Genomic DNA, 26,986 nt, shown 5'->3' on the forward strand with positions numbered 1-26,986 from the left:
ATATGAATTATTCTCTTACGGGTGCTAGGCGGGCTTCGCTTAGGTTGATACCCGCTCATCACTGTAGAAGGGCTTTTCGCCGCACTCTGGTTACATATCGATGCATCATCGCCTAGATAAGGCTATCATCTTCCATCAACGACTTTGGCAACCATGATACCACGTCGCTGCCATGTCCACGATACCCAAACACCGTCTTCGTCATCACCCTCCGTGGGCGTCAAGCAGGGGTACCTATGATTGATGGTCAGCCAACCAACATCCTCTCAACCCATTAGCTCGTCAACGAGATTTCCTAAAGTACTTACGAGAACTCAGATCTTCCGTCATTCACGATCCCCGTTTCCAGCGCAATAACTCGCTTGAAATCATCAGGCGGAGGCGCATCCTCCAGCGTTGCCCAAAGCTTCCAAGTCTTGCCGTCGTCCTCACTAATGGCAAGACACAACGGTGTTCGCGGACCCCAGTTTTGCGTCTGATAGTTACCGGCCCTTCCGTTGCGTTAGATCCTGAACATCGATGCACGCTCGGGATGCAAACTCACCAAACAACTCTTCCGTCCCGTAAGATTGTCACGCAATGACCCGAGTTGTTGTTCGGCAGCGATGTCCTATAAGCAGGCCCCCACGTTCGACCATAGTCTGTAGAGTCCGCTTGGATGATGCAACCAACACTGGATCGCATCGTCATGTGACAATGGCCCGGTTTGTCTCGAGATTCCCATACACCAGGTTGGATAACACCCTCTCCCGGGAAGCTGCCGTCAGCCTTCCCGCGATCAGAGGGGAGCTCTATGAGATCAGATCGGATCCACTTATCTCCTTGCTTAAAATCGTCTCCAGGCCCAGGTCTAGGCGCTGTGTCAGACCAAGCGTCCTGCCAGTCAGCGTGAGCCATCGCGTCGACAACAGACGAGAGAACAGAGGAAAGAGCGGAGGAGGTAGCAGAGAAACACCAAACAAGGACGTACCCATACACCATAGGCCTCACTACCTGGCGGATTGGTAACTTCGTACGATCCCACCGAAAGCCAATCGCCGTTGCTCAATACTATCGGCGGATTCTTTTGCGGCCCTCTACCTCCTTTGCCGTCTGGTCCAGGAACGAGCTCTCTCGCTACAGACCAGGTCTCTCCACCATCACTGCTGCTTGTCCAGAACGTGACCCAGACGGGAATAGGCGTGAACTTCTTGAAGAAGACATGAAGTTCCTGCGGCCGGGAGCGGTCAGGAATAAAGAGGACCGGATTCCAATATACGACTTCCTCGCCTTCTTTGTTGCCGGCGATGTCACGAGGCTTAGTCCACTTGCCATCAACATTCTTAGAGAACCTGCTCACATCCTTTAGTCGTATTGCGAGTAGTCGCGAGCTTCACAATGAGGAAAAGAGCACTGACCAGATCTTTGTGTCTATCGAGCCCTCATAGGACCCTCCGAACCAAGTCGAATATCTAACACCGCCAGCCACGGCAATATTGGTGCAGTGAATTGCTGGAGCTCGTTCGTCATCTTTGGAGACACACTCAGGTGTAACCAGTGCTGGTATGCCGGTACGAGCGCACTGGGCATATATTGGTACTTCTGGAGCGCCCGCCGCGGACATTGTGGGTATGCAAACAAGAACAATAGGAGTCAAGAACACGGTTCGAAAGTGTATGACTGTTGTTCATTGAGACGCATCACTGCCAGTTTGTACAGCTTTATGCTCGCGGGTCAAATTAGTCATCATGTCTCGGGCCGGTCGGAGATCCCGAATTGCACGCAGCGTCATATGCAGATTACTGGTGTTCGAAGGGACGGGTGGAAAAAGCAAAACATGTCAAGTCTCTCAATTGGTATTTCCAACCAAACATACGCCAGTATCCTCGTGAGCCTCCCTATCTGCCGTCTCAGGATCGATGCGGACTGAAATGTTCATACAGATTCGATCTCCTCCCGCTCGTTCTTAACCTTGTAGTCATACGAAGGTGACGATGGCCGATGCGCCTGAATGTATGCCGCTTCGCCCGCCGCGATATGGTCAGGAAGAGGTGGAATACCGTTCGGTGGAAAGAGCTTTTCGGCTCGCCAGGCCGCATGCCGCATCTTGCCAGAGAACAACGCCTCGCAACACTCGATAGGCACTGCCTTGGTTTCGGGGACCCAAACGAAGGTAAATACAGCAGTCAAGAAACAAAGCGCGGAGAAGAAAAAGAATGTCCCGTTTGCGCCCACGTCAGAGGCAATCATATACGGGAAGACCAACGTGAGGATAAAACTGAAGAACCATTGCAAGGAAGCAGCAAAGGCACCGGTGATTGGCCTAAGTCGGGCTGGAAAGATCTCTGCGGCTACTATCCATGGTAGACCGTTTCCTCCAAAACTCCAGAAGATTCCGTAAAGCATCACCATCGCGGTTGCGCCGGTACCGGCAGCGTGAACCGAGGCAGACGGAGCGCCTACGGTTGTGTCGGCCACCGTTGTGAAGATCGCGATATACAAAAGAGTCAGGGAGCATGTTGAGGCGGATATCAGCCAGGGCAGTCGACGACCCGTGCGGTCCACGACGAAGGCATAAAAGGCAATAGCTGCGGTTGAGCGGCAAACTCCGTATATCCCAGTGTATAGCGCCACGTCGCTGATGAGAAGGGAGCGAAATAGGATCGGAGAGTAGTAGTTTATGCCTGTTGAGAGAGGTTAGTGCTGTGGTGGGAGACATAGGAAGGAGAGTGTGTTTACAGATGGAGCCAGACCAATTCTGGAACATGAACATTCCAACTATGACGGCGAGCCGGAATCGAATGCTCGGAGTCTTCATCTCGGTCATCGAGCCACGCAGTATAGCCAACCAACCTGTCTGACCGCCAGATAGACGTTCTTCTTCTTCTAGCCTGGCCTCGATTCTGCCAACCTCTTCCAGCATATATTGATGGTCGGCAGGAAGTTGGCGAAGGTAGCAGAGGTTCTTGATAGCTTGTTCCCTCTTGCCCTTTCGCCATAACAAAGTAGGCGACTCTCGAAGAATGAGCGTCCCCAAAGCCAAAAGACCTCCGGGGATGATTTGAATAGCCAAGGGAATGCGAAAGGTGATCGCCGCGTCAACTCCCATGTTCTGGTTGATGCCGTAGTTGATCCAGAAACCGACCAACGAGCCGACTTGGTATGCTACCTGCAGGATGGGGAAAGAAATAAGCACAGCACATCTTGAAAGTAGGTATGTATACATACGTCAAAATACCCGGTCAACTGTCCACGAATAGCGGTGGGAGCCACCTCCGCAATGTAGGATGGGATGATACCCGTCAAAGCACCCACACCAAAGCCAGTCAAGGCTCGCCCGGCATACATCATTGGCAAGCTCGAGGTTGTAGCAGTCATGAGAACAGCACCGACCAAAAAGATAGCGCAGCTGACCTGCATTGCCCGAATCCGACCAAGCGTCTCGCTGGACGGCCAAGCAGAGAGTGATCCAAAGAAACCCGCGGCGAGGTAGGACGAGGTGATGTTTGACGTGTTGGATGTTCGAGCAGAAGCGGACATATCCTTGAAGCCGAAATGCTTGAGTTCGTCAGCTATAGAAGTAAAAGTGATTCGCCGCAATGCTATTGACTTACCTCCTGGAAGCTGGCTCGGGCGAGCGTCGTTCCGAAGAACGAGCCATCGTAGCCCTGATGACAAGAGCTTAGCTTGTTGGCTCTCGATACAGATATTTCCTTTAACTCACGAATGTGAGAGCTCCAAATGATGCTACGATTGCGAGTGTGTAGATTCGCCAATTGTAGACCTCGGCTGTATGTATCGTGGTTAGCACTAATACGACATCTAGAAGTGGATTGGTAGGAACTGACGAGGTGTAGGGCGGTCTTCGACGATTCCAAACCCCATTTTTGATTGATGTCTCAAATCGTATAGTGTTCTGATAGTTGTTGCGATGGTAGGCCCGTTCTGGACATTCGGGAAATTGTTACTTATGGTGGTTGGACTCAGCTGCCCGAGCCGTATCCGACACCGATTCGGACCGGTCACCGGCCCGCTCCGATGACGTTGGCACAAAGTCGCGGTACTCGGCTGGGCTGTATAGGTCACATCGTCGCTGATTCTTGTTTGAGGTATTATTCTTGTTCTCTCATCACCGTCAGATAAGACAGTATCTGGCTCAGCATCCGCGATGCTTGATCTCGAATCATTCGGCTTGTCCTCGCTGTTTTCTGTCGAGGGGAAGGTGTGTAGGTCGCAACGTAGAGCTACAGCTACTGAAATTCTTAGACTGTCGTCGTGACTGGAGGAGGTTCGGGGCTTGGGAAAGGTATGTAGTTCTATACGGTGGTCGCTTTAGGCCTTGCTCACATCTTCCCTTAGCCATAGCCGGCGGTTTTGCGTTTAACGGCGCCAAGGTCTACATTGTGGGCAGGAGAGCTGATGTCCTCAATTCAGCAGCAGACGAAATCAATGCAGCGAGTCGTGGTAAGGTCATACCGTAAGTCATTCTGCCCCACCAGTGCCGTACCTCAACTCGACCATCTCACTATAGCAAGAATGCTAACTCTATAAGACTACCTGGCGACGTCGGGTCTAAACAAAGAGTCGATGAGCTGGTGAATGGGCTACAAAAGCTTGAGGATCACATCGACGTGTTGATCAATTGCGCTGGAATAAATCGTCCTTGGAAAGCTGAAGCATCAGAGTTTGATGGTCGACACAACGATCCTGACGCAGTCGAGAAGTTGTTGTGGCACGGCCTTGATGATGAAAATTTCCAGTCGACCTATTCAATCAATGTCAACGGCGTCTACTTTATGAGCACGAGGATGGTTCCCCTTTTACGCAAGTCACCAGCTCCGACGGTCATCGTCATTGCCTCTATAGCAGGAATGATGCTACAACGGCAAGTCATCACACGTTGTCTGCTTGCGAAGCTCGAGCTGATTGTATCCTAGCACAGTTGGAGCATTGTCGTATCCAATATCCAAAGTGAGTTTGTCTGTCTCCCAGTCGGATCGACACTAATGATAAGGCTGCGACACTGCACTGTGCAAGTCTACTCGCCTCGCGATTCACACCGTAAGTCCTTCATTCTAGTGATAGAGGCTTCATGGACTGATGGATCTCTTAACAGCTTCAAAATACGGGTCAACACGATTCTCCCGGGTATCTTCCCTTCCGAGATGACTGGCGTCTCTGCGAAACCTGATCTCAGCGATCTGATAGAGTCCAATCCCCAAGCGGCAAAGGCAGTGGCACGATGCCCGGCTGGGCGAGCGGGAGCAGAAACAGAGATCGTTGGGCCTTGCCTCTTTTTGGCTTCAGCGGCAGGTGGTTACATGAACAACGCGAGAATTACCGTTGACGGGGGACGCCTGATGGCGGCCGGATCGAATGACGGCGTTCGCATGGAGGATTGGACGTATGTATAGTATAGGCGCATTCACGTCTTCGTATAGGAAAAACGTTGAATGCATAGAACAGGGTCATGTAGTGACGAACAGAGAAGAGATTTTCAGCTTGATATCAACTACATCAATTGGACTTCGCTTTCGACTAGGTCATACACGAGTAGGGTATTGAGTAATACGAGTACCACAAATTCTACAGCGAAACGCGCTCGATGTCATTCTTCGCTGCGTGCGATGTAGCTTCGAAAGGAAGCGTCTCCTGCAGCGCCGCAAAGTTCTTCTCTGCCTCCCAGTTCCAGATACTATCCGATGCGAAAAGCAGGTCAATTTCCTCAAGCGTGCGCTGGTTTGTCTCAGGGTACAGTGCCCAAACCATGGGGATCGTAATCGCGTTGCATGCGGCGAAGATGTACAGCGTCTTCTCACCGAGAGCCTCGAACATGATTGGGCAGAGTAGCGTGAGCCAGCCGTTTCCGATGGACCATCCAACGACGCCCCAAGCGTTACCCTTTGCGCGTACCTCTAGCGGGAAGATCTCCGCGGGATAGAGCCACGGCACTGTCAGCCATGTTGCGCCGAAAATGGCTGTGAAGATGAAGACCATAGATACCGCCGCGTTGCCGTATGAAGATGCCGCGCTGGTGTCGCCACGTTTCGTGGCTTCTTGACCTAGGTAGGAGAACCCTCCGGCGAGCGCCATTGCGATTCCTTGGCCTGCCGAACCCCAGTAGCAAGTCCATCGGCGGCCAATACGGTCCAGAGTGAAGACGCAGATAAGTGTCGCGAACATGTAGAAGATGTTGTTGAGGCCTGAGATCCACTGTCTCTTTGCTGGGCTCATGCCTGCGATGCCAAAGATGGTTGGAGCATAAATCGTAACACCGGCGATACCGACCCATTCTTGCATGATTTGTAGCCAAATCACAAGCTGGACGCGGCGACCAGTATGCAGCTTGCCAGAGCCGATTCCAAACAGCATGTGAAAGTAGCTCTGCTTACGAAAGTTGGACCGCTCCAACTCGCAAGAAGCCACAATCTCTTGGAACTCAGTCTCCGCTCTCTCCCTGTCTTCCCCAGCGTCGCCTCGAAGCCGACTCAGCACGTACCGTCCTTCGGCCTCGCGACCGACCTTGACAAGCCAACGCGGCGACTCCGGGAAGAACATGACGGCAGCCATGAGTATCATGAGCATCGGGATCTGGAATGCGATAGGGAAGCGCCAGATAAAGGACGAAGTACCGTCGCCGTAAAAGGAACATGCATACTCAAGCCAGTATGCGATGACAACACCGAGGATGTTGAGTGTGAATTCGATGGCGATGAATTGGCCGCGCGAGGTATGTTCCGCAGTCTCCGTGGCCCAGACGGGGATGATAGAGTTGAGAATGCCAGTACCCCAGCCGTTGACGAGCCGCGCGCAAATCATCCACTCGTGATTCATCGCTGAGCATTGCAAGCATGCGCCGACGGTCGCGACAGCAGCTCCGACGAAGATGGTCTTGATGCGTCCGAAGCGGTCGCCAATGGAGCCTCCGACCAAGCAGCCGACCAAAGTCCCGAGGTAATACACTGAAACAATGCCGCCCTGGAGCAACGTGTCGTCAACAACAGGACCACCATCCGCACCTTTGTGGCCGAAGCCCATGAGTGTGTAATAGTCGTAGGCGGTATTGACACCTCCCATCATCCCTTGGTCGTAACCGAAGAACAGAATTGATAGTCCGGCGATGCAATTGATCCTGGTATCACAGTGAGCGAAGTCTACAAACTTCCATCGGGGGAGACGCACGCGATGAGCAGGCTGCGCTTCTCATATCGATGAACGACGTTGTACTTTGATATTTTGTCCATGATCGGAAATGGCGTAGCGCGATGTCGGACCCAGGATTGGGTGTGTAGAGCCACGAGAGGATTCGTGTGGAGGCTTCACTGCTTTCTGGAGCTCAAAACGCGGGCATCGGACGTCGCACGAGCGACCGGACGTCTTTATAGCATGCTGCCGTGAGCTCAACCAGGTTACATCGTGGCCTGCGCGCGTGGTCGTTCAACGGTGTGGAGACTCTGCTCCCGTGGGGCCCCAATAGCTGGAACGGCGGCCCCTCAGCAGTGCTAGACGGCGGGAACGTCTCCAGATGCAACCATGGTAGTGCGGATCTTTCAGAATTTCAGGTCTTCAAACTTGCTAGCCGAAGCAAAATCCTGTGCGGCCGTGGTCGAGCGATCCAAGGCTTACTAGACGCGGTAATCCGCCCAGCTGCACAGACGCCGCTGCACTTGCCTGAAGCTTACCGACACCAAGCCTTGCGCCGAGTAGACCACAGCATTATAGAAGCTGCTTGAAGCTCTGCAATGCAAGACTCGGCGCCAAAGTGCATGCGAAGAGTTCCGTGTGACCAGACTGCGGCGGCCGAAAGCTGCGAGTTATTCATTGATATGGAGAGGAACGAGTCGTGGTCTGCTTGGGAAAGTTGTTGGTCGGCGTGAGTCCCGAAGCCGCCGCTTCAATTGCCGACAAAGATGCGTGACAGGGCAATGCTGTGCAATGACGTTTTGACCAAGTTGACGAGAAATCGGAGGCTCTCCAAGTCGGACGCTTTACTTTCCCAATACGAAGCTCAATGCTCGAGAGCCTTTGCTTTTCGTGCAGCAACCGGCTAATGTGTGATTTCAATTCACCACCGGCCAAAAACTTATGGCGAGACGATCATGCGTCGCAATGCTGATTGGCGCGTACGGAAACCGCGCAATGCTTTATAGCAAATGTACCTCAGACAGAAGCTGTATCGATAGTATGAGGCTGTTGTGGGCTGCAGGGTAGGACAAGTGCGACGTGCACAATATGTAGACCAGACCGATGCGCCTGGGGACGGTGGGCATGCGGAGAAATCAACAGCCGTGGGGCTCAAGATGCGCGTAGAAGTGGGGGACACATGGACGAGTTGTTCGGATAGATTGCCGAACGGGTGCCGTTCCATGAGGCGTCACGTGAAGGACACCACATCTCTTATCGATAAAACATCTTCGCGTGCCAACGCGGGTCAGCAACTTTCCGGGTCGTCAGCCGGGCGTAAGTGACAACACTCCAAGTGCCGCTCACCATGCGCATCCACGCAAACGACTCACTGCGCCATGTCGGGAACCGCCGCCTGGCCGCCGTCTAACGGTGTTACTTCCAAGATCGTTCCGCGAGAGAATGCCGTTTTCCAGATCTCCTATTCGACCGTCGTACGCGCCCCGGCACCGCTCGTTTTCGACACGGTCCTCCACGCCGCCGACTATCCGGCATGGAACACTTGGGTCCCTCGCGCGGAAATTCTCACACAGCCCTCGTCCTCCGAGGGCCCGCAAGATGGAAAGGCAAGCGATGACGCCGTACGACTGCCACGTGAGACAGATGCTGACTTTGTACACATGTCTCCAGGCCCAAGATCGTATGACCATCGGCTGCACAATGCGCTTCACCGTCGTTATGAACGCAGACAAACCGGACGCTGTCACTTTGACACCACTCAAAGTCGTAGACATCAGCACCCCCTCGTCGCCGACATCGTACCTTACGCCCGAACAACTCGAGGATCCAGCATTCACGGCTGATCTCAGCAAGGTATACAGGGCGAGTTGGACGGGCAATGGAGGCATGTACGCGTTTGGCATGAAACTGGAAAGGTTCCATGAGGTCATCGTCATTGGTGAGAACGAGTGCGAAGTTAGGACGTGGGAAATCATGGGTGGCATGCTTTCCAGGCTTGTCAAGGTCATGTACGAGGACACGCTGAAAGGCAAGGTCGGCCTCTGGTGCGAGGATCTGAAGAAGTACTGCGAGAAGGTGCATAACGAGGCGGTGACGAGTGGATAAGCATGAAAGGTATGGCAACCGCTTGTCGAGATGCCGTTGCAGTAGCGCAGGGAATACATCGCCTGCGATCGGTCGCAGTGGCGTGAACATGTTCCCATACATGCCTAAATCCCACAACACACCCTGGCCATTGACATTGCCATGTTCGCATGCATCGACGGCTGGTAAGATTTAGAACCGAAAGGCCGTCGCCGCGTTCTAACTTTGTAGGTTGAGGGTATGTGCGATCATATAAACATTTGCTTCGGCTGTGGATGTCAATCTTTTGAATCGCGGCTCCGTCGTAGGCATCAGGGTAGTGATGGTCTCAACCTGTCCCTGATACTCGACGTGATGCGACCCGCTGGCGCCGTCAACTTATAATGTCGCAAAGTCTAGAGCACTTCGCGCACAGCCAATACACGCGTCGAAGGGTTCTACTTCAACCAGATAATGCTCTAAAAGCGCAGAAACCTGTTACACGGGGTTAGGCTATACTTCTCTAGGCTCGGTCCGTACTAAGGCGAGGTAGACTAAGCGGTAGTCCGTGAGGTATCGTATGGAATGATCAGGTGGAAAAGAGTTATCGTTGTTAACCAAAGGATAAACGATACCAATTCTATAAGCGATAGAATAACTAGTTGACAATCTGTGTGAGAGATGAACTATTTGAGTTGACCACAACGAGTGTAATAATGAAATCCGTCCATCCTTTATACCCATTGTAATCCGAACCTGTCCTCTGGCCAAGCTTGCTGCTTCCCAGATGCGCCTGGCATCTCCAGATGTCGGGCATCTAGAGAGGACCTGACATCTCGAGGTGTCTGGTCTTGGCGAGATGCCATTCTTGTCACGTGATCCAGGCCCCGCCTTTGATCAGCAACCCTTCGTCGTAGTTTCCCGAAGGTCTCTCTCCATGCGACCTGCATGAAGAAGCAATTCCTTGTTACCTTGTAACAAAACCAAAACTAGGACCGAGGCTGCTGATGAGTCTGGAGCAATGCAATCGTTGCATCGTCCTGTACTCATAAAACAAGACCGCCATACGGTTGCAACGACGTGAGTTGCCACAGCATCCACTCCGGTCCAGGCTCATGGTTGTGGCCAGACGCAATCTGGGCTCCAGCGCTTCCACTGGATAGTACTGAAGACACAAGGGGCAGACGTGAATTGCCGAATGTTGAGAGATTATCTGCGAGATCGCACGTTGACGTTGATTCCCATATGTCGCTTTCAGCTCGACGTTCGGAAAGCGCCAGGGGCGGTGATGACATCTCAGCTTGAAACCCAGGCGATTCAGCTCCCAGCCTGTGAGAGACCGGAAGGACCGATGCACGGTTGGCTGTCATGCTACTAGCTCGGAAGTGATCCCACTTTATCAGACTAGCGTCATGATCTTCCAGAGCTAAGCCTCATTGGCCTGACGCCTTCTCCGCACAAGACCCTCGGCCCTTTCCCATCCCCAGGAAAACAACGCACTAGAGCCGCGATCCCACGCGTTGTTGCGTCACTGTTAGGCTTCAAATTTCCGACTAGATGGCGCAACTAGCATGCTCAGTTTGCGAGGACCTCTAGACACGATGTTACGCGCAATACCCCGCTCAGCGCTCGCCAATGCCTGATGTCACTTCTTGACAGAATGACTGGAGCCAACTGAGAGATCAGTAAACTTTGCAAATGTGCGACCATAGGCGCCTGGGCATACGGCGGCCCCGGTAACCTTATCGCCTTTCATAACCGACGTTATCTCGGGTTGGCGTGGAAGATGTACAATGAGGCATTTCTCTGACTAGGATCAGATATCTCGGGAGAGGTGCCACCATTGCAGATTCGGTGTTTCATTCCGGCTTCTATCAGTTCGCCGCCCGGAACGATTCCCGGGGACAGCACGTGAGCGTTGGGACAGGAACCCGGCCTGTGCGTACCTTAGCGTTCATGGGGATCGCTGTGGCTCTTGACAAAAGTGCGATGAAGGCGCTCCAAAGGGCCCTGTGAATTACGTACCAGTATATGTACCCCAGATCGAACTACAGAAGGGAACCAGTTTTAGTTCATAAACACCAAGCGTTCCCCAGTTCAGCCCTGACCTAAATCTCGTCGAACATTGATCACAACCAGTCTAAGGGTATCCACCCATCTGTACCGTCGTCGGAATCTCGTCTTCTTCATCTTCATCTTCCATGCACCCGGTCGTACCACTCTAGTCTCACCATGTCTTACCAGCCGAACAGCAACCTTGAATCGACTCGGTCGCCCGAAAAGAAAAATGAGTATGATCTTGAACCGCAGACGACACACCGCAGAGGCAGTGTGTTCAGCACAGGTGGACGCAGGGTTTCCATCACCGACGACGTCTTTGGCGAGATTACAGAGGAGGGGCCCAACTATCGCGATGTACGTCCTCGCATCTGCCTGTACATGTTGCGCATTAGCTTACAACCCTAGGTTGGTTGGATGGGTTCTGTTGTCGTCATGATCAAGACGCAGATCGGGCTGGGTGTGCTTTCCATCCCGTCTGCATTCGACGCGCTTGGTGTGATCCCCGGAGTGCTCTGCATGATTGGTATCGGGGGTACAATCACTTGGGGAAACTACGTGGTTGGTAGATTCAGGCTCAACCACCCTGAGGTGTACAGTATCGTAGACGTGGGTGAGATGATGGGCGGCAAATTTGGCAAAGAGTTCATGAGCGTTGCCTTCATGCTTTGTAAGTTCCTCGCCGACGTGATAAATGGTGAAGTACTAACGATCGAAAGGGTGGATCTGTGTGGCTGCGGCTGGCTTTTCGAGTATCTCTACCGCCCTCAACGCCCTTTCCCTGCACGGAACATGTACTGCTGTTTTCGTCGCCGTAGCCGCCGTAATTGGCTTCTTGACAGGCTCGATTAGGACTCTTGGAAAGATCTCGTGGCTCGCATGGGCTGGTGTTATATCCATCATCACCGCGCTGCTCACTTTGACCATCGCAGTAGGCCTCCAAGATCGTCCAGCAGCTGCGCCCCAGGATGGACCGTTCGTTTCGGATTACAAGTTGATTGGAAACCCCACATTCATCGAGGCAATGTCCGCTCTCAACACCTTTGTCTTCGCCTACGCTGGTACACCCGCCTTCTTTGCCATCATGTCTGAGATGCGCGACCCCAGGGACTACAACAAAGCCATGTACATCTGCCAGGGTACGATGACCGCTATCTATATCATCGTCGGTGTCGTGGTTTACTACTTCTGTGGCTCCTACGTGGCATCTCCTGCTCTTGGATCTGCTGGCCCTCTTCTCAAGCGCGTCTGTTACGGCCTCGCTATCACCGGTCTCATCGCTTCGACTTGCCTCGTCACCCACTATCCAGCCAAATATGTCTTCCTCCGCATAATGAAGGGATCCAAGCACCTTGTCTCGAACTCCAAGACCCATTGGATTACATGGCTGTCGTGCACGCTTGGTGTTACACTCGCAGCCTATGTCATCTGCTCGGCTGTGCCAAACTTTGGTTCTCTCATCTCGCTCGTCGGCGCTCTGCTTGCTACATTTATGTCGATGCAACCGCTCGGAGCTATGTGGCTCTACGATAACCTTAAGCGCCCAAACAAAGGCACCAAATGGGTGATCGGCGCTGTCTGGGCCTCGTTTGTGATTCTTATCGGGACATTCATCATGGTTGCTGGTTCGTACAGTGCTATTGTTGGTATCATTGACGATTACAATTCTGGAACGTCTGGTGCTTGGTCTTGTGCTGACAATTCCAACTCGGGTAGTAGCGGACACTAGATGATTGATATAGTCAGCATGTGTCAACAGATCGGTCGTTTGAGTATTGAAACATGTCCTTTTGTCTGTGATCAGACTGTTCCGCGTTCAAGCATGTCTGATATTTGCAAATCTTGCGGTGTAGATGACTAGCGACGCAGGTAAATTGTGGATATGAAGATTGGTCTTTGAAACTGTGTTGTTTGCACGACGGAACGGTTTGAAGTCTTCGGTCTTAGCTATCCTCAAGGATAAATCTATCGCGGTGTGACAGTCAAGTCACGAATCACGGATACCCTTTTGCAGTCATAAGGTTTCATTTAGGGTGCCAACGACATATATGATACATGATCTCGATATCGAACTCTCGCATTCTACCTATAGTCATGATCAAGTCGCATGATTTCAGGCGTTGTTTGACAGCCACTTGCCCTTCACTGTCTGCAACCCTGACTCACTCAAATAGCCTGCCAGCTCTTCGGTTTGTTCTTTCGCGAGTAGATCAAACGGCCTTCGCAGGCCGCCCGTCTCCCATCCTCGCAGCTCCATGCCTGTTTTGACCGCGGAAGGGTAGTTGTGGCTCTCGAGGAATTTGCAGATGGGGAAGATCTTCCTCCACAGCTCCCGCGCGCCCCGAAGATCGCCCTGGACGGCCAGCTTGTTCCACAGCTCCACTGAAAGCTCAGGTATGATGTTGGTAGCGCCCCACACTGAACCCTTGGCCCCTGCAGCGAGGCCGTAGAAGGTGAGGGTATCCCAGCCGTTGAAGGCCGTGATCTTGTCGTCGAGCTCGAAAAGCAGCTCCGTCAGCGCCGGCGCGTTTCCTGATGTGTCTTTCATGTATTGAACGCCTACTTCTGACAAAGACGCTAACTCCGTGGGCGATAGGGTGATGCCGCTAGCAGAAGGGATGTTGTAGAACATTATGGGCAGGTTTGATGCCTCGTGTACCTCCTTCATAAGTGTCCGCAGCTGTTGATAGTTGACAGGATCATAAAACGGAGGAACCACCATCAATGCATCAGCACCAGCCTTAGCTGCATGGGTAGCTAGATCGACGCACTCCCACGTCGACAAGGCGCCAATGCCAGCTACAACAGGAACCCTTCCCGCTGTGTATTTGATGACAAGTTCCAGACCGTTCCTTCTTTCCTCTGATGTCATGGCTGTGAACTCGCCCGTGGTGCCTCCAGGGACAAGACCATGAACTCCAGCCTCGATCATCCGGTTGACGTGTGCTTGTAGCCTGCCCTCATGCACCGTCTTTCCATCGTCGGCGAAAGGCGTGATAAGTGCTACTAGGATGCCGCTGAGCTCTCGAGGCGCCATAGCTTGTGAGGTAAGTTGTGTCTGAAGATAGACGATCAAGATGAAATATTTGTGGGTGAGGATCGTAAGTATTTCGAGGCCGTACGTTGAGAAAGAGGCTGAATGCTGAGAACAAGGACAACAGCGGTATCTACTGAAATATGAGGCTCTATTAACACTCCGCAATTCTCAGGAATGTAGGGATGTCAGGATGGATGTTGCGGGGCATCATCCACAGGAGTGAACTTCCGGAGTGGACTTCCGGATATGGTTAGTCTGACTGACTTGTTTCCGACCACGCTGATCAGTCACATCGTGAGGGTCTAGATGTCGATTGAAGACTTGATTCAGTATGTTGTTCCGTAAGCATCACGCCAAATCGTTCCGGCTCTCACATCGGTAAATCCGTAGGACACGATGTCCAAGTGCGCTTCTAGCTACCTAGCTTATCTCGCCCATGAGTGTCAGATCGCTCATAGCACCAGACCGAAACTGTTGAGCAACAACGCATAATTGAAAGATTATCTTCAATCATTGAAACAAAATCTTCGAAACTTCGCAATCCTGGGTGGAGAGGAACTCCGCAGTGCACAACCGAGCGGCCATAGCGCAACAGAACACTTGCGTCAGACGGCCACCTTACAATATTATAATTTTTGTTTCCACCATGGCAAACCGGGCATCGAATCTTGACCCTCTGGTCTTCTCAATCCAGGATCTTGAGAAGGAGGGCACAAAACGTCTTCCAAAACAATATCGCGATTTCTATAATGGTGGCGCAATGGACATGATAACGTTCGTAACCAACCTCTCCACTTGGCAATCTCTGATGTGATTAGGCTACGGGACAATGTTTCGGCCTACGACCGATACAAGATTCGGCCTCGCGTTCTTCGAAACGTCTCTCATTTGGACTCGACCACAGAAATCTTTGGCTACAGGGCGAGTTTCCCCTGCGGAATCAGCCCAACGGCGATGCATTGTTTAGCACATCCAGACGGAGAACTGGCGACCTCAAGGGCAGCGGCCAAGGCGGGGATACCGATGGCCTTGTCCTCCTACTCAAACGTTGCATTAGAGGAAGTCAAAGCCGAAGGAGCTGGAAATCCTTACATGATGCAAATGTGCATTGTGAGAGACAGGAATCGCACCCTACAGCTGTTAGAAAGGGCTGAGAGTGAGTAGCTCACAGCGTTGCAAGTGCAGACTGACATATAGACAGAAGCCGGCTATGAAGCCCTCTTCCTCTCTGTCGACGTACCGGTGCTAGGACGACGGCTAGGAGAAATGCGCACGAACTTCGCCCTGCCGAACGATTTGTCCTTCCCAAATATTCTGTCCAGTGGGGAGGGCGACTTTGGTGATGACGAGACCAAGCGCAATGGGCCCACAGCTTTCGACGATACACTGGAATGGGAAGAAGTCATCCCGTGGTTGCGGAAGCATACAAAGATGGAGATATGGCTAAAAGGGGTCTCGTCGCCCGAAGACGTTGAACAAGCCGTGGCTACGGGTGTCGATGGTGTCATCATCTCGAATCACGGGGGACGTCAGCTCGATGGTGTGCCAGCGACGTTAGATGCGCTGCGTTCCTGTGCTCCAGTCGCCAAAGGACGCATAAAAATCGCCATGGATGGTGGCATCCGGAGAGGTTCAGACATTTTTAAGGCTGTCGCACTTGGGGCAGAGTTTTGCTTTCTCGGACGAGTCGCGATATGGGGGTTAGCTGTAAGTTCTTCTAGGCACATACCAGCCCTGCCACTAACATCCTTGCAGTACAAAGGTCAAGCGGGCGTAGAACTGGGTATCCGCATCCTGTACGAGGAGTTCAGATCAACAATGGCCTTGGCTGGCTGCCGCTCCGTTAAAGAAATAACGACGAACCATCTGAGTGTCTTGGAAGGCAACGGTATCCTTGCAAAGCTTTGATGTAGATGTAGGAATGGTATGATTGTTGACTTCAATTATGCACGCCAACTAGTATAGCATCAGCCAAAATTTACCCTCTCGCAACACATCAACCCAGGAGTAAACTTTGCCTCTATTGGAGATGCCGCTCTCAGGATTTTGTATGGCCCCCGCGACGTCACGTTGCTCCCATACCTCTCGCATGACCTTTTGTGAGGCAGTGAAGCCATTACAAGCGGATCGACTTGCACCCTTCTCCATCCACCCCATTAACCAATCCCGGGAAGACGTTGGCAGCGCTTCACATCCAGCGATGAAAGCTGGCCACGGCGTACCTAAAGACATCATGTTTGTGGGACCTTGTGCGATATCGAAGTCCCGTAGTGCTGTGATGACGTCGTTGACATGCGACTGCAGGATGAAAGGATGAACGTTGCGAATCCTCCGATAGAAGAATATCACTAACGCTGAGCCCATTGCTCTCAACATCGCTCGACTGGAAATCGAATGATTGGGTGTAATCTCGTTATTGCTATCTGACGGCACGGGAGTCTCAAGAACGCTGTGCTTAGCGGAAAAAGAGCATATCATGTGCTCTAGTCGTGTCGTCTTCCTTTGTAGAGAGTCTGTGAAGGCCCGCGGCATTTGCTCGGTCGTTTGCTCGAGAAAGTCAATGATGTTGGCGACTCTGGTCGTTTGCGATACCAGGCTGAGCCAGTCCTCTGGAATTCCATAAATATCCATATAGAGTGTCTTTGGCCATTCGCGAGGATCCGAAAGGTGAATATCTCGGAGACCAGCCTCCTGGTCTTTTGATGTTCCCATGTGGAGATCGCTATCTGGACCGTGTGTTTCCACTCGAAGAAAATCGTCGAGTTGAGGGTGTTCATCTGCCAACACTGCGTTCTGCTCCGAGGCCGACGAAACGCTAGAAACTGCCGTGCTTTTCTGTATCATCCTTTCTATCTTTTCCTGAAAACCGGCGCTGGTGAGGTCATGCAACATAAAAGTGCTTTCACCAACGATCCGGAGCCAGGTATACACGTGGTGTAGTAATCGAGCTTTGCGAGAGACATCTCGCTTGGCCAGTCCTCGTAATCTCAACAGGCGCTCCGCATCGATGATGTAGCATCTAGCGTCGGCCGAATTGCCGCTCAGCGTCTACTGACATTTAGCACGATCTCCACAACAGGGTGGGATGCATACCGCAAGCGCAACGAGACTGAAGAGAGCCATTAGCTGGTCTTTGTACTTGGACTTTCCCGGACCAGCTGTTTCTGATTTCAAAGACTCCTGCATGTGGCTCTTAGCATGCCGTGAGGCATAATCCAGGATCTGGGTACCTCTTTGGTACGAAAGAACGCCAGGATAGTTCTGTGTCTTAGTAATGGTGTGTGCAGAGCAACCGATAATGGCGAAAAGGTTAGCCAAGTTTGCGTGTTTGACATTGGAACTCTGGAGAAACGTTATATCGGCGAGAGTATGTACGGCATTGCTCCAATTGAGAATCTCCCATGGCGACTTTGAGTGCATCGGCAGCGGCGCGAACTGGGAAATCACGACATCTCGAAAGTGCTTCAGAAGTACTTTTGCATCTTCTAGCACCTCGGCACCATTTAATTCCGTTTGTGTGTATGGAGGAGGTTGTGGGCTTGTGACTGCCGCGAAAGTACCCATACTTTGTCCACTCAGCAATGATTCGGCTTCGAACGAATGCCGTGGAAACTGATCTCCATCATTGAATCCATGTGGGTGACTAGCAACATTCGCTAAAACTTCGAGCGAATCGTGATATGTTTCGTCATGTATGACAGGCATAAGAAGACTCGTCGTAGAGCCAAACAAGTCGTTCCACCCGAGGACGGCAGAGTTATCGAGCAACGACTCCAGATCAGAGAAGGATCCGGCAGAATGGTAGCTGAAGAGATCGGACTCGTTCATCTCGATCCCTGTGTCACCTTCCACGTGGCGTACATCCTCCAACGGAAGCATAGAGGACGGACATGCTGGTGGATGACTGGGGATTTCGGCGCTGCTCGACGCGATTTCTTGGGAGAGAAGCGGAATGTTTGCTGGTGAGGATCTATGGGGCGGTAAAATGGAATCTTGAGGCACTTGGTCGTCTTGTTGCGGGCCATTGGGAGAGGCTGCTTCACCAGACTGCTCTGACAGGCTGTTAGTGCGAATCTGATATCTAGCCGATGGGATGCAGACGTTGATTTGGTTCCGTTGAAGAAGCGTCCTGAGACGCCGTTGTGCTTTGAGATGCTGCTTGCCTCTGGGCAAATGGCGTGGGTGGCGGTATCTGGGCCGACTTCAGAGCTGGCGGGCCGGTAGACATAGAAGCCCAGCGGATCTGGGAGGGAAAGCCTTCACACTGCAGGCCAGCGTTACGGCAGACAGAGCAACATGGCCGTGACTGATCACATTTGACATGGCGGCGCCGGCAGGTTGAGCAGCCGCCTAGTTTGTGAGTTCGGCGCGGCTGCGAATGTTTTCGCGTCGCGTTACGGCTACGTTCACTGCGCATGACGTCAGAAAGAGGTAGAGCCAAAGAACTCACGTTCCATACGGAGAAAGAACGTGATCGACTGGGATTTTGAGTTAAGACATCTAGAATGGTTGTCGATAACGAAATCGACATGGCAACAGCGGGGTTTGCATGATGAGCTATCTCGGAGTCTCTTTCCGTTCTTGGTTAGCCTGTCCAAAGTGTCCGTGCGTGCAATGACCATAGTTACGATCACAAGATCCTTCGTCGATCAATCTACAGACCTATGCGACACTACAACGTAGGTAGAGGTAGGTCGTGGCCGTGGCGGGCGGCTATGGTTGGAGTTCGCCCGGGCAGGCTTGTAGCGATAACACCATCCCGCGCAAGCGCTTCACAACAGACCTTCCGTACGTGCGAGTTCTATCGTCGACAGAGTACTTCACCCTTAATAAGGTGGATGCAGAACCGTGGAATTGAATCAGCGCCGCAAGCCAGCCAAGCCATTAGGCATAGCTGCCGAGAAAATGCCCAAGTGCGGCTGAAGCAGGATAGAAGCTCGCGGGCTTCAACATCATCCTGAACACATATTTCCTAATCCACCTTATACTTGTACTTGTTCACGATAAACAGCATCGCACAGCTTGCCGAAAGATCGGACTTTCCTTTGCGCCATGGGAAACAAGCCCTCGGCACTACTTTCTAATAAGGTTAAGATGCAAATAAAATTTGTAATTATTAAACAATTATGAACATGCTGTATACACGTGACTATGCAGCGTGTAAGAGGATGATCTTTCTCTATAATAAAACGCACGCGTTCTAGGCCTATCTCTAACTCGTAGTGCATGGTAGGGGGTGTGGCTTGGTGCTTCTACGCAAGACTTCCCTCCGTAATTGTATTCTGCAAAGCATGCAGTAATGGGTATCTTTGCCTGATGCATCCCTCTACGCGTACTGAATCTTAAAGCTTACTGTTTCGGCAGTGTCGTAATCGCTTTCCTTGGACGCGTCGCCAAAGATGTGCAGCGCCTTCACGACGAACTTGTACGTGCCGGCCGGCGCGAACGAGCCGTCTGAAAGCTGCCCATTCCAGTCCCACCAAGACTGTCCACGTGGCACGTAGTGTGTAGGGAAGTCGACGATGCTGCGCAGAGAAGACGAGTTGTTGCTGTCAGTGGGCAGAATCTGGATGTCGAGCAGTGAAGTTCCGAATGCGAAATCAGTTTGGACCTCCGGCAATACGACGGTAGCGTTGGAAGCAGTGTTCACCGTGGAGGACAGGGTGAAAGAAAAGTCAGCGGGGAGAGGCACAGCATCCGGATCATCAGGCCTCGTGAGGTATGTGTTGTTGGTGTTGAGGACGGTCGCTTCAAGCATGCTGCCAACGACGCCGAGGTAAGGAAGGCTCAGAGAGTCACCGTTGGTGCCATTGAGCGTGATGTAGCCGCTGAACACGGGGAGACGGGTTGCATCGAGCGCGGGCGGTGAAACCGTAACGCTGACAGCGACCTCGCTTTTGGCGGAGACGGTGACCTTGTCATCGCTGAAGGATAGCTCAGCACCCTGGGTTACGAGCTCGTTGGGGAAGGTCATTGGAAAGATCGTGCCCTCTTCGAGAGTGTAACCAGATGCAGCAATCACATTGGCAATGCTGTATGTGACATCTTCGGTGCCAGTGTTCGTAATAGTGAAGTTCGTGGTTTCAATGCGGTTGTTGGTGTCATTGAATGAGATACTCGAAACACTCAAGACAGTCTTCGTGTATGCGGCGTCATAGGCCTGAATGAGACCACCGCCTTGCTGAGCGACAGGAGCAAGATAAGTGTATGTGGTACCGCCGTCATTGAAGATATTCGGGTTTGCAGTCGCAGAGAGGACGCTTTCAAGCTCTTTAGGATCGAACGTCCCACGGACCTCCGCGACTAACGCGGTGATAGCAGCCGCAAGTGGAGTTGCCATAGAAGTGCCAGAGAGCACAGCATAGCTACCAAGAGCACGCGGCCAAGTGGACAGAACTATACCACCTGGTGCTGCGATCTGCGGCTTGACATCGATCTCGAACGTCGGACCCCAGGGTGTGGTCGTACTAAGGAATCCACCGGTAGCGTTGTTAGATGATTGAGCGACGAATACTGGAGCAATAGTGGGGTCCAAGATATTGACGGTGACAGTAATCCCAGCCGCCAGATCAGCAACCCACTCTTCACCAGTTTCGCGGGGCACCATCCCTATAGCAAGGATGCCATCGACTTCTTCAACAGAAACACCGATTACTCTGCCTGAAGATTAGCAACTAGCGCGATGCATAAGCTGGATTCATCCGTATACGCACGTGTCGACATTGCTGTACAGCATGATATATCTAGCTCCGGCATTTGCGGCATTGGTGGCCTTCTCGACAAAGGTGCAGGTTCCTCTGCGGATCAGAACAACGTATCCAGACAGATCGGGAGTGCCAGCCGGGTACGGATCGCAACCGTTTGCGGGGTCGGTAGGATCATTGTTTATGTTCCACAATGGGAGACTGATGTTTCCCCAGTTCGCAGGGGAACCGTAAGTCCATCCGAAAGATTCGGGTGGCGAGTTGGCCGACGAATTACCTATGGTGTAGGTCGCGTTCATTAAGAGTTGAGGAATCACGATGTTATCGATGGCAGCGACCGCCGTTACACCCTTGCCGTTCGATGCCGTGCTGGTGTAGAACAGGCCTTTGTCGCCTTCATTGGAAGCAGAGAGCAGACATGGTACACCCTGATCAACGATGCGCGAGACAGCAACGGCCCAAGGGTCTTCAGTCCAGCCTGAAGAGTAGCCCATTGAACAGGTGATGATATCGCTGCCATCTTCAAACGCTTGATTGAACGCAGCAATCAGAACATCATTGGCCACTCGACCAGTATTACACGTGTAGGTTCTGTATGCACCAAGGGTAACGTCAGGAGCGGCTCCAGTGAAGCCCATGGAGTTGGCTTGAGCGGCGACAATGCCAGCAACGTGCGTCCCGTGGCCTACGCACTCGTCCATTGGATCATCGTCCGGCACAGGGGTATTGGAGCCGTCGTAGTCGTCTCCCACCAGGTCAGCTCCATAAGAAACTAAGTAACCTTCACCAAAGCCACCGCCCAGTGCAGGGTGCAGGTAGTCAACCCCCGAGTCGATGATCGCAATCTTGGTGCCCTTCCCAGTGATACCCTGAGCACGGAGCTTGTCGACTTGCGTCATGACATGGGTCGAGTATGTATCGCTGGTGTTCTCGCCTCCCTGCCGCTTACGGAGCGCGCTCTGACCCGAACTTCTATCCTGGCCTTCCCAGACAACTTCGTTACGAGGCCGAGCTTGAACGCGAACTGGCCAAATCTGCTTGACCATATCCATTTCTGCAATCTTGGCCGCAGCAGCATCTGCATTAGATACGTTTTGAAGCTGAAACGAGATGCCCTTGAATAGCTTGTAGTTGAGATTCATGCGGTGCTCTACACCACCCTCATCGATATCGAGTGTGTTGTAGAAGGAGGCGGAGTCCTACACGAATTAGTTGATAAAGGAATAGTGAGAATGTCGTCGTGTACATGGCTTTCCGCTAGTTCGACGATATAAGCACCTGTGACTATCTGTCCAGTGAGCTCTCTCGGGGATGCCGCGGCAGTGACAAAGAATGCGCAACCCAGAATGGGAATGCAGAACCTCCAATGTATCATAGTGAGCAGTGCGGCAGAACGAAACAAAGAGCGAAAAAAAGTCCCAGAAAGCCGGGCAAGAACGAACAAGTTTAGTGTGTCAGTTGTATCGTGTTTATTTATCCATAGAGCTCGGCAGAAGCGACGCAACGCGCTATGACGCCGATATGGTCCGCATGGGATTACCATACTATGCCAGGGGCGTTCTACGTGACTGCACCCGGGGAGAAAGGTGTTAATAAAAGGCACGAAGGGCACAGACGGCCTCGGTGAGATATCTATACCTGGATCGAGACGGTAGGCCAGATCAGGAGGTGTATGCGCAAGGGTAGTTTGAAAGATCTTAAGATTGAGATAAAGCATGGGCGTCGCCAAGATGCGCTTCAGTTGCTCCTCGTTGTCTCATATGCAGGTACCCTCAACTTACCGATCAGAAGGGTCAAGCACGAGGCAGAGGTTGATTGGAGGATCACTATGTATAAATTCAACCTGCCCCGTTCAGATATCTAGTGCTAGTGACGGTGGGTGTGATGATCTCGAAGGACGGTGAGGCCATCGGCGCCGATTCAAGGATTACTGATCAAGTGTTGGGATGAGGTACACATAATTCTTGCAGTCGTGGCCAAGATGTTGCATTTGATGCACTAGGGTCGAATTCGCATTCACGGAGTCGGCGAAAACCCCACGGCCCAAGTCGATCTAGGATGCGACATGCAGTCCGACACTGTTCACAACTAGGAGTCCTTGAATGCCTGTTTTTAGACGGCATTATTGATTGCCGCTCGGTAGTGCAGATGCTACAAGATCTTTCGTGAGAGATCATGGCAGATCTCGCCAGTCTTTCGTAGAATGAAGGTCTCCATGTATTTTGCAAGCTCAGTGGTTGTGCGCGCCACCTCAATCGCTTGGCGTGCTCTTGAATGAGACGGCCCGTGATAACGGATGCGCTCGGAAGTTTGAGGCTGTAATCGTCTGTAAAGAGCTAGCAAGTTGCCGGCGCGGCCGGAGACGGGGCCACTGCGGGTATCTTGGCACGATCCGAGCGTCAGGAGCCACAGTCGAGCTGATTGCTGTCGCTGCGGCTAGTTCCTATCATATCCTACGGCTGCTCGCCCGGTTCTAGAGCTCGTCAGCGAGTGTTCAGGTGCTTAGAGTGCTGCAACACATCATGGTGCGGCTGCTGCTGCTATCGTTCTCGCGGTGAATACGGTGCCTTGTGTGCCATCGACGAAGTGCCATGTTAGCGCCTATGTCATTGAACTACGCAGGGTCACGACCGTGCCGGGGCGTGGATGAAGGCAGTGGAGACGAGGGGTGAGGCTGTCTGGACGACTTCTGATCACGTCGTGGCAACAGTGTTCACGGACTGGAGCCACGAAGAGATGCTGCGTGGTCGTGCGCGTAACCCATATTCGCGGAGTAAGCAGCTGGTTATTATATCAGAGCTTTCGTAAAATTGTGGGAGAACTTGATTACTGAGCTTGTTCCGCGTCCCCGCACGAGAACGAGTAAGAGAACGCGAACTTCCCCGCACGGTAGCCAACGCGACGTTCCACCAATAAGAACGCGCGCGCAACATTACTTGCCCTCTGAACGTCACTGACGACATTGTGAAGCAAGACAAACAATTACCATTGCATTGGCAAGAGCGCGGAGCGATACAGACATGCGGCATCGAAATGCGAGGCGATAGCGACGAAGACCAGCGGAGTAAGAGAGCGCGAACTTCACTTGAGGGGAACGCACGTGACATCGCGAACCCGCCGAACGTCACGACTGGCACTGCACAGCAGCACGAGCAACACCATCAACAGGAGCGCCGAGCGACACAGGCATGCTTCCGATGCCGCAAACAAAAGCTCCGCTGCCTTGGTGGCAGGCCATGCGAAAGATGTGTCAAGGCGAGTAAGGAATGCGATTTTGGCAAACCTGGACATGCGTCCCCCGTCCCAAACTCAAACAACAACACGAACACGAACGGTGATGTGGTTGAGGATCGACATGGGGCGGCAGCTAGAGCTAGCTTGGTGCGCTTGGAAGATAGTGTCACCAACTTGTTAGCTGGTTTGCAGAACACTGGTACCAATGGGACCGATCTCTTCCCTGCCCTGACTGCAGCTCCTGCTACAGTTTCGTCCACGGTCCCCGTTACAGCTCCTGCTCCTGCTCCTGCTCCTCCACCACTCGAACCGTCGAGCTACCATGCTACGGCTCTTACGAGTACTGCTACAACCGCTCTGCTTTCTACGTCTGATCCCCTAACGACCCAGGGATTAGGTCATGTGAGGTTCGGTGATTCGCCAGAAGTAAATTTCATATCCCCTCATTCGTACTCGAGCCGAACCGAGACAACATCGCCATCAGGAGAACACGACGTACGGACGGGTAATGAGCATAGAGATAACGAGGGCGAGGAAAGGCTAGCTTCGGCCACCAAAGATGGGTTTGGGCCGCCTTTCCAGTCGTTGGTATACCAAGTAAGCCTGTTCGACCTGTCTTCTTGTATGCAGGGTGGTAGTCACTGACCCGGCCAAGCCATCAGTCTGGGAGAATCGGGAAAGATCAAAGCAGAACTCGCCGCTCCCTGAACCACGAGTGCATTCTGCCCGCATGCCACCGTGGGGTGTACGAGATGAACCAGTCAGCTCTGGTGTAATCGACCTTGCTTTAGCCAGAACCTTATACACATTGTCAGTGGTTCGGCGCCCCTCTCCTCCTTCACTACTACATAAGCAACCGCACTGCTGACGTTCTGACCCCAGTTTTGTGGAACACTGCCATCCTTTCCTGCCTATCGTTGATATTGCCCTTCCGGATCCATTTACCTCAGTCCAGCGCTATCCGTCACTCTTCTCTGCAATCCTGGCGATCTCCGCCCGATTCTACCTCCGTTCCTCGAGCAAAGCGCACATTATGGACTCCCATGTTCCAAAAGCCCTGGCTGAGATAGCCGAATCCCACCTCGCTCACACCTTGCTCCGGAAAAAACACACCCTAGCAGATGTGCAGGCCATCTTGCTGCTTGCGGCTTGGGGGTTGCAGAGTGGTGGAAAGGGACCTGACGCGTGGGTCTTGACAGGGCATGCGGCACGAGTGTCCAGAAGGCTAGGGATTCATCGGGCCGTCGGACAAGCTGTGGCAGCTACCCAGAAGGATCGCTCTCAGCTCGAGGCTCCGGCTGAGGTGGATACGGCCGTGCTACGACAATGGAGGACATGGTAAGTGACTGCCCCGAACAGATTCACTCGGAGGTGGATCTTGAAGTCTCAATGGAGAGACGGCCGCTGACATCGTTTGTGACAGGTTGGCTTGGTTTAGGTACGTCGCTCGGCTGGGTCTGAGGGATATCCGTCTAGATATGACTTACGTACGTGAATGACTGACTGGGTGCAGCTTCGATTCTTTCCTGTCATTTGGGTTCGGTCGACCACAATCAACTCAGTTCGAATCCATCGACGACCAAGCTTTCCTCAAAGCTCGCCTGTCTCATCCGCTCCCTCGGCCAGGGACTCAAGCTAGCCTGTCGCTGTATGGTGATGCGTATATTGCAGCGAAGGCCCAATTGGCTGTTGTTGCTCGATCCTTTGTCTTATGGGTAGAAGAGCAAGCGCGAAGCGGTCCTCCGGACAGTCAGTCGTTGTTGTCGATGTTGTCGGATCTAAACGGAAGGTTGGACGACTGGTGCAAGCTTTGGGTCTGGTCCGGTACGTCTTCTTCTGTCCTTTCTGAGTGTTATTCCCCGTCGAATACTGGCCACTCGGAGATGAAGATACCAAGATGTATGTTGCAATATCAGGCTGATGTGACAGGATCATCCCATGCGCTCTACCTCGGCGCCTCAGCACGTATAGCTCGACTGCAGGCCGAGCACCTTCGTCTGAGCATCAATGCCATGGCTCTCCGCTCGTCCACTCACAGCGAAGGTCACGAAGGCAGCATCACATATCTTCGCAAAGCTCTCAACGCAGCGACGAGCACGATACAAACACATTTCGAATCTAGCCAGACCGACCTTGCTCTGAGCTTTGCGACGGACGTAGGTTTGCGCTCCTCCCTGCCCACATCAGCTCGCGCCTTGTCCGGTCATCGTACCCTCATAGCATTGTCATGTCTTTTCGTAACTTACTGATTGAGTGATTGTAGTATATGACCATGGCCTTTGCCCAAGCTGCGGTCTTCCTGATCCGATTGACGAAGGCATCTCCCTTCGTCCAACAGGTAGTGTCGCTCGACCCCGCGGTCGTTAGCCATTACCTCACTATGTCGGTCGATCTGCTCGAGCTGGGCGACATGTCGGAAACGCGATTGTCGACCTACTTTGCGCGAACGATCCGAGGCATTGCGCGTGCTGCGGGACTCGCTATTCGTCCTGATGATGCTACGGCTACCACTGGTGTTGTTCCCCACGAACGAGGAGGTCAATCTCATACACATGAGCATTCGATATCAATGGGAAGCGTTGACGGTGTAGGAGATGCCGGACAGTACGACGCCGACACGTTTTGAGCGGGTCCTGATCTCTTCGACCTACCCTAGAGGATGTGCGCGATTGCACTACAATCGCGCTGTTTTGTTAGTAGCGATAAGAATGCGATAAGAAGCGAGGCGTAGGATCGCGGTAGTAGGATCGCGGTTAGCTAGCTACAC

At 52.6% G+C, this 26,986-nt stretch overlaps 13 protein-coding genes across 13 annotated transcripts; 7 read left to right on the plus strand and 6 right to left on the minus strand.

The window, feature by feature from the left end:
* Nucleotides 1-50: 50 nt before the first annotated feature.
* CC77DRAFT_1045384 (neuraminidase) lies at nt 51-1,603 on the minus strand (the record flags this gene model as incomplete). The annotated part of the gene is made up of 5 exons (XM_018527398.1): nt 51-234; nt 309-491; nt 545-876; nt 971-1,331; nt 1,398-1,603. 5 exons carry the CDS (start codon nt 1,601-1,603, stop codon nt 126-128), a joined length of 1,191 nt encoding a protein of 396 aa, XP_018378824.1. The 3' UTR covers nt 51-125.
* A 311-nt stretch (nt 1,604-1,914) lies between these two features.
* On the minus strand, nt 1,915-3,864 carry CC77DRAFT_1036358 (hexose transport-related protein; the record flags this gene model as incomplete). The annotated part of the gene is made up of 6 exons (XM_018527006.1): nt 1,915-2,663; nt 2,719-3,148; nt 3,208-3,537; nt 3,594-3,647; nt 3,704-3,768; nt 3,828-3,864. The coding sequence occupies 6 exons, from the start codon at nt 3,862-3,864 to the stop codon at nt 1,915-1,917; spliced, it is 1,665 nt and encodes a 554-aa protein (XP_018378825.1).
* Nucleotides 3,865-4,147: 283 nt separating this feature from the next.
* CC77DRAFT_1036359 (NAD(P)-binding protein) lies at nt 4,148-5,393 on the plus strand (the record flags this gene model as incomplete). Its single annotated transcript, XM_018527007.1, has 3 exons — nt 4,148-4,248; nt 4,532-4,864; nt 4,994-5,393. 3 exons carry the CDS (start codon nt 4,148-4,150, stop codon nt 5,391-5,393), a joined length of 834 nt encoding a protein of 277 aa, XP_018378826.1.
* Nucleotides 5,394-5,565: 172 nt separating this feature from the next.
* CC77DRAFT_951056 (sugar transporter STL1) lies at nt 5,566-7,223 on the minus strand (the record flags this gene model as incomplete). Its single annotated transcript, XM_018535358.1, has 2 exons — nt 5,566-7,111; nt 7,162-7,223. 2 exons carry the CDS (start codon nt 7,221-7,223, stop codon nt 5,566-5,568), a joined length of 1,608 nt encoding a protein of 535 aa, XP_018378827.1.
* A 1,278-nt stretch (nt 7,224-8,501) lies between these two features.
* On the plus strand, nt 8,502-9,228 carry CC77DRAFT_1067929 (hypothetical protein; the record flags this gene model as incomplete). The annotated part of the gene is made up of 2 exons (XM_018529048.1): nt 8,502-8,744; nt 8,794-9,228. The coding sequence occupies 2 exons, from the start codon at nt 8,502-8,504 to the stop codon at nt 9,226-9,228; spliced, it is 678 nt and encodes a 225-aa protein (XP_018378828.1).
* A 2,190-nt stretch (nt 9,229-11,418) lies between these two features.
* Nucleotides 11,419-12,973, plus strand: CC77DRAFT_1067930 (putative amino acid transporter; the record flags this gene model as incomplete). Its single annotated transcript, XM_018529049.1, has 3 exons — nt 11,419-11,601; nt 11,653-11,914; nt 11,964-12,973. The coding sequence occupies 3 exons, from the start codon at nt 11,419-11,421 to the stop codon at nt 12,971-12,973; spliced, it is 1,455 nt and encodes a 484-aa protein (XP_018378829.1).
* Nucleotides 12,974-13,339: 366 nt separating this feature from the next.
* On the minus strand, nt 13,340-14,281 carry CC77DRAFT_1085423 (dihydrodipicolinate synthase/N-acetylneuraminate lyase; the record flags this gene model as incomplete). Its single annotated transcript, XM_018529418.1, has 1 exon — nt 13,340-14,281. The coding sequence occupies one exon, from the start codon at nt 14,279-14,281 to the stop codon at nt 13,358-13,360; it is 924 nt and encodes a 307-aa protein (XP_018378830.1). The 3' UTR covers nt 13,340-13,357.
* A 489-nt stretch (nt 14,282-14,770) lies between these two features.
* CC77DRAFT_1085429 (FMN-dependent dehydrogenase) lies at nt 14,771-16,189 on the plus strand (the record flags this gene model as incomplete). Its single annotated transcript, XM_018529419.1, has 4 exons — nt 14,771-15,055; nt 15,100-15,437; nt 15,483-15,988; nt 16,037-16,189. The coding sequence occupies exons 1-4, from the start codon at nt 14,928-14,930 to the stop codon at nt 16,187-16,189; spliced, it is 1,125 nt and encodes a 374-aa protein (XP_018378831.1). The 5' UTR covers nt 14,771-14,927.
* A 48-nt stretch (nt 16,190-16,237) lies between these two features.
* On the minus strand, nt 16,238-18,690 carry CC77DRAFT_1100819 (hypothetical protein; the record flags this gene model as incomplete). Its single annotated transcript, XM_018530096.1, has 3 exons — nt 18,383-18,690; nt 17,375-18,333; nt 16,238-17,329 (listed from the first exon to the last, which is right to left on the minus strand). The coding sequence occupies exons 1-3, from the start codon at nt 18,507-18,509 to the stop codon at nt 16,238-16,240; spliced, it is 2,178 nt and encodes a 725-aa protein (XP_018378832.1). The 5' UTR covers nt 18,510-18,690.
* A 768-nt stretch (nt 18,691-19,458) lies between these two features.
* Nucleotides 19,459-22,360, minus strand: CC77DRAFT_1003426 (subtilisin-like serine protease PR1C; the record flags this gene model as incomplete). Its single annotated transcript, XM_018523208.1, has 3 exons — nt 19,459-20,937; nt 20,995-22,184; nt 22,232-22,360. 3 exons carry the CDS (start codon nt 22,358-22,360, stop codon nt 19,608-19,610), a joined length of 2,649 nt encoding a protein of 882 aa, XP_018378833.1. The 3' UTR covers nt 19,459-19,607.
* Nucleotides 22,361-22,578: 218 nt separating this feature from the next.
* Nucleotides 22,579-22,884, plus strand: CC77DRAFT_672131 (hypothetical protein). The gene has a single exon (XM_018532702.1). It carries the CDS (start codon nt 22,658-22,660, stop codon nt 22,847-22,849), a length of 192 nt encoding a protein of 63 aa, XP_018378834.1. The 5' UTR covers nt 22,579-22,657; the 3' UTR covers nt 22,850-22,884.
* A 910-nt stretch (nt 22,885-23,794) lies between these two features.
* Nucleotides 23,795-25,122, plus strand: CC77DRAFT_1026712 (hypothetical protein). The gene is made up of 2 exons (XM_018526313.1): nt 23,795-24,816; nt 24,875-25,122. Exons 1-2 carry the CDS (start codon nt 24,019-24,021, stop codon nt 25,085-25,087), a joined length of 1,011 nt encoding a protein of 336 aa, XP_018378835.1. The 5' UTR covers nt 23,795-24,018; the 3' UTR covers nt 25,088-25,122.
* A 130-nt stretch (nt 25,123-25,252) lies between these two features.
* On the plus strand, nt 25,253-26,845 carry CC77DRAFT_951043 (hypothetical protein; the record flags this gene model as incomplete). The annotated part of the gene is made up of 4 exons (XM_018535356.1): nt 25,253-25,557; nt 25,733-26,043; nt 26,149-26,375; nt 26,483-26,845. 4 exons carry the CDS (start codon nt 25,253-25,255, stop codon nt 26,843-26,845), a joined length of 1,206 nt encoding a protein of 401 aa, XP_018378836.1.
* Between the last annotated feature and the right edge of the window lie 141 nt (nt 26,846-26,986).

The sequence above is a fragment of the Alternaria alternata genome, assembly GCF_001642055.1.
Source record: "Alternaria alternata strain SRC1lrK2f unplaced genomic scaffold CC77scaffold_44, whole genome shotgun sequence".
Lineage (NCBI taxonomy): Eukaryota > Fungi > Ascomycota > Dothideomycetes > Pleosporales > Pleosporaceae > Alternaria > Alternaria alternata.